Source organism: Cyprinodon variegatus, unplaced genomic scaffold (assembly GCF_000732505.1).
Source record: "Cyprinodon variegatus isolate N-32 unplaced genomic scaffold, C_variegatus-1.0 Scaffold13, whole genome shotgun sequence".
NCBI classification, from domain to species: domain Eukaryota; kingdom Metazoa; phylum Chordata; class Actinopteri; order Cyprinodontiformes; family Cyprinodontidae; genus Cyprinodon; species Cyprinodon variegatus.
The window spans coordinates 2593288-2598297 of record NW_015150466.1 but is presented as its reverse complement, the minus strand read 5'-3'; the positions used below and the strand labels follow the sequence as shown (position 1 = coordinate 2598297).

Sequence of the window (5010 nt, the reverse complement as noted above, 5' to 3'; positions counted from 1 at the left end):
TTCTGATGGCATTTTAGCTAAAGGATTTTTTTCAAAAACATATTTAATGTGCAGAAATAAGGAAAAGTTGTATTAACCCTACATGTAAACATAATTATAAGGGGATAAAAATGAATCTAATAACAGTTATACATAACTGAGTGAAGTTTTGAATATAGAAGGGATAAAACAGCTCTCATTGCATTTCGTTTCCTCTTTGTATCTGTAAGATGTGCAAAAAACAGCTGTAATAGATACTGATGTATTATTTATTGAGAATTATAGAAATGTTATTTCAAATTTGTTCAATAAAGTTTCTTGGGGTCTTTAAGAAGATGTTGGTTTATTTTCCAAGGTATTAATCAGTTAAATAATGTATGCTAGGGAAATGGATAATTTTGTATTTCTATTTTTTCTCCTAACAAAATTTTATGAAGTCAAGAAATAATTTGAAGTTAAAAAAAAAATGAATTCAAAGCCTGAAAGAAGAATTGGCTTTTCGGTCTGTTTCACTAATGGTGAGAGGACCCTAGTTTTTCTGTTCTGTAGTTTACTGTGGTATTTGTGGCCAAGGATTGTGATCTCATAAAACAGTTTCTTTATTGTGACCTTCGTGGTACAACAAAGGATTTAAGTCAGTTTAGGTGCTTAAAGGAAGGTTTAAAGAGCAAGGTCCCGCCTCCTCAAATCCAATCCAACCCTCATCAGTCAGATGCTAACATTTATAAACTTCTGACCTCTTATAAAAGCACAGGAAAGTTCATTTATCACTTGTGAAAAAAGCTGGGATATAAAACCTTGGTTGCTAACACTGACTTCATTTGTCTGCTGATTCTTTCTCAATGTTCTGACCTATTCCTCTCTCTTTGCTGACATTTTACCTTGAAGTCGTCACGTGAGCACATTTAGCTTGACCTCTTTCAGTTTTCAATATGTGAAATAGTGGAAATAATAAATTATTCTGATTTATAAGGTCCCTTTGATATGACTCAGTGTTGCGACTGGACCAAGATCTAGAGCAGGGGTAACCAATTAAAACTCAGCAGGGTCCGAATAAAGAAAATAATCAACCAGTAAAGGTCTGGAGACATTTTTAATTATAATCTGTTACTTTAAACTGAATTTAACATTGAAATAAAATGAGGTTTTTATGCATCAATGTTATACATTAAAAAAAATATATATATTATTTTATATTTTATAACCCTTTGTTTTTTTTTTCCTTCTTTTTTCTGTCTTAATGAGAGCAGTGGGCCTTATGCTGCCATGCAAGGCTTTAAACCTGGGTTTTAATGGAGACTAAGCCATTCTAAAGCACATATCAAGGTGCTCATTTTGAGCCTGGATCCAGATTTATTTCTGATCAAGGTCAAATCAGCAGTAAGTTGAGCCAAACATCCTCTAATGTTCAGGGTGATCTTTGAGCACCATTTCACTTTTCTTTCACCAGTTCACCGCAGTTCTTCCAGCAGTCCACACTTTCTCTGCTCTCTTTTTCTCATCATCTTCTCCTTCTTTCCCATCGCCCGGCTTGCCGCAGGTTTGCCTGCTGTGTCTAACAGTAGCAGCAGCAGCAACCCAGACTGACAGTAGCTCATTGGATAATTTCTATAATGTGCAACCTGGTGGTGGACGCTGCGGAGGGCTTTACCGTATTAACAGGAGAAGCGGGGCACGTTAAATTAGACACTGTCATCGGACAACATGCGGTAATTTATAAATGTTTTAAATCAGGTTGGGTCTGGATTAGCCAGCAGGTGGGTCCGGATCCAGAACGCGGTCCGCTAATCCGTGACCTCTGCTATAGAGTCTTATTGGAGCTGATGTCTGTTATCTAAATGGATTCTCACCATTGTTTCCACCATGTTGGTCTTGTTGTTCCTCAGGGTCTTGACTGTGTGGAAAACATCCACAATGTTCTGCTGCTGGATCATCTCGTTGATGCTACAGATGGCGCAAAATGTTCCAGAACGCCCTCCTCCAGTGCTGCAGAGGAGAAGGAATCAGGAAATTAGAAATGAGACCGAAGCTCCTTTTCATCAAAACTCAGAATACAACCAAAAAAGTTGGAGCTTTTCTGGAAGTCCTCAGCTGGAAATTAAAAGTTTTCTATTCATTCCTTATTGTCAAACCTTATGTGATAATACAAGTTTAGAACTTTGCAGTAGTAGGAATCATATATTTATTAGTACGAATCTACAACCATCTGATGAAGCTATTGTACTCCCTACCAGTTGGTGGCAGTAGTGCACCTGCAGGTTGTTTTGTTTATCAAGAAGAAAAGGAAAACAGAACCTTTGATGCTGCGTTGAAAACATTTTAGCAAAGCGAAAACGTTTGTCTGATGATTCTGTTTTTCATCTTTTCGTTTAACGCTGGCAAACAACCTTCAGGATAACCATGTTTAGTATACTTAATATTATAAGCGTTCTGATGGCATTTTGGCGAAAGGATTTCTATCAAAAACATAATTAATATGCACAAATAAGGAATAGTTGTATTAAACATACATGTAAACAGTTCTCTTAGTTCATTCTACTGAAAACGCTCCATTCCAACCCCTCTCCCGTCACCTGTGGCATCCCAAAGGGCTCAGTTCTGGGACCGCTCCTTTTTTATTATTTATCACCTCCTCCGTTGGTTCCATCTTCACTTCCACTGCTATGCAGATGATACCCATCTCTATCTTTATGAAAGCATCCTCAACATTATACCCCTCTCATCTCTCCCCCTGCCTCTTTGCTGTTCTTTTTTTATGATCTTGTGCAGTGATTCTTAAAGGCATTTTTAAATAAAATGCACCATTATTATATGTTATCTTTTTGTTATGCAGTATATGTCAGTTTTTTTTTTTTTTCTATATCTGATTTTGAAAGCATCACCTCCTCAGACAGTTGTTGCTTTGAGACCAGATTTAAGATGCTTAGGTTTTCTATTTCTTTCTTTGGCCTCCAAATTTACATAAATGTGATGGAGGACAATACAATGTAAGATGCATTTAATATGAGGGCTGTCAGATATACCTTTGGGCTAAAAGACATTAATATGACAAAAGTAGTTAGTGAGGCAAAGATGGCAGGAAAGCTGATGTGATTTAAAACAGGTCAGGACTCCAGTGGCTGCTTGGGTCAGAGTAGCTGAATAACTTTCCTCGTTTAATGAGAGTATGAGGAAAGTCCAGTAATTTTTGCCTGTATAGATTTAAAGTTGCTGAACTAAAGATCTACAGTAATTAAAGGCGCGCAGAATGTTATCTGCAAGGCGTTCCTTGGGTTTGGATTGTTATTTAGGCCTGTCATTAGCTCCCAGACATAAGAACTTATGAATATTACTGTTTCTTTACTAATGTTGACTGTTGGTTTTTGGATGCGCCAAATGGTCCTTAGCAAAACAAACAAAGGTCCTGAACCAGAATCTCTGATTAATGCTTAAAAGAAACCAAAGCAAATCACTGAACTGAGTGGATGTAGATCCAAATGTAGTACATAAAAAAGATTAATACACATTTTCAAGTTTGGGCGTATTTTCTAACATCCATGTCCTCAGTTTACAATTGGTTATCTTTATATTAAAAAAAAAATAACTTCATCCTGTGTTAAAATCTTTAAATAAGGTATCAGACTCAGAGTAGGTCCATGACTACTTTTATTCAACAAGTAACATTAACGGACGACTCACCCCCCAAATTTTAAATGTTTTATTGAAAAACTATAAACTGATGTAAGTTTTAGTGCTGTCTACAGCTCCCTGGCTTTGTATTAACAATTTACAACCACTTTGCTGCAATCCCCGTTTTTGTGTCTGAAAGTGCCTGTCTGGCGCCCTCTTTGGGTTAAAATGGGTCACTACAGCAAATCTTTGCTATTGGCTTAGTCTAGGATGTGACATCATCATGAGAGAACCGCTCCTCTTCACCTGCCGGGATTCACTCATGCAACAAAAATAATGTAAATAAATAAATGTTTTATGTCTGATTTGAAGCTTATTTTATAGTTCATGAAAATGTATAAACCTTATTTTCAATTTAAAAACCTGCCATTTTATCGCTCCGCCAGCCATCTTTGTGTCACTCATCCACATTCTTATAAAATAGATTTTGGTCCATTACTGTTGCAAGCAAAAAACATATTTGGTCAATTAAAATTTGAAAAAAAAAAAATTAATTATTCAAATATGAAACTTTGCAAAGTGTTTTAATCAAAAAAGGTTTTGAGAGAAAATTTTTTTATTTTCTCAGATTTTCTTTCAATCGATTCTTTTTTTAAAGTTTATTTTTCCTATTCAATTGATGGGAAAGCAAATCCAAATTTTGTTTCAAATATTTTATATCTGTGAAGTGTTTTGTTTAAGTTTATTTTATTTTATTTTTTACAAATTTTCAAAATTTGTTCAATCTTATTTTGTAGTTTGATGAATTGCTCTCTTTTCAAATTGCTTTTCAAGGATCACATTCTCTTCACTTCAGCAAACTTTTAAAAGAGAAATCTGAGGAAAAAAAGTGAAAAAAAGATTGTAAAAACAAAATTGTATATAAAATATAAATTATATATAACACCTACAAATTTTTTTCTTTTGAAAAAGAAATTGAAAAGAAAAATGTAAAAATAAAAATAATCTGACAAAAACAGCAAAGTTTTTATTTCTAAACTCTTTTTATTTCAAATGATTTTCAAAATGTCATCTCTGGATTGCATTTTTTTTTTAATTTTATTTCAATTTACAAAGCACGTTCTTTGCTTGGAATGGTAATGGAACAACATTCCCTCCGAAAAAAGATGGTTCCTATAATCTGCAAGTTTTGTAAGCATTTTCTCATACTCTGAGTGTGTGTTTCCCAAAATGCAATCCCAAAGTGCAATATGCTGGTGAAGGTTTTACTGGGAAAAAAGTATTTAACTATTTACCCCATTTAAATAAATGGAGATTGAAGGATTTCACTGGTTTCTACTTTTACTTTTATACTTTAAGTAAATTTACAAGCCTGTACTTTGTTACTTTTACTTGAGTAAAGAAGTTTAATCAGTACTTCCA

The 5010-nt window shown here is 34.4% G+C and overlaps 1 protein-coding gene across 1 annotated transcript in view; it reads right to left on the bottom strand.

Moving 5' to 3' along the window:
• The window catches only part of LOC107089818 (receptor-type tyrosine-protein phosphatase T-like), a 309070-nt gene that overhangs the window by 2056 nt on the left and 302004 nt on the right, over positions 1 to 5010 (bottom strand). The window contains exon 29 of the mRNA XM_015382802.1: positions 1830 to 1965. Coding sequence (XP_015238288.1) covers positions 1830 to 1965 — 136 coding nt within the window. The remainder of the gene's footprint in view (positions 1 to 1829; positions 1966 to 5010) is intronic.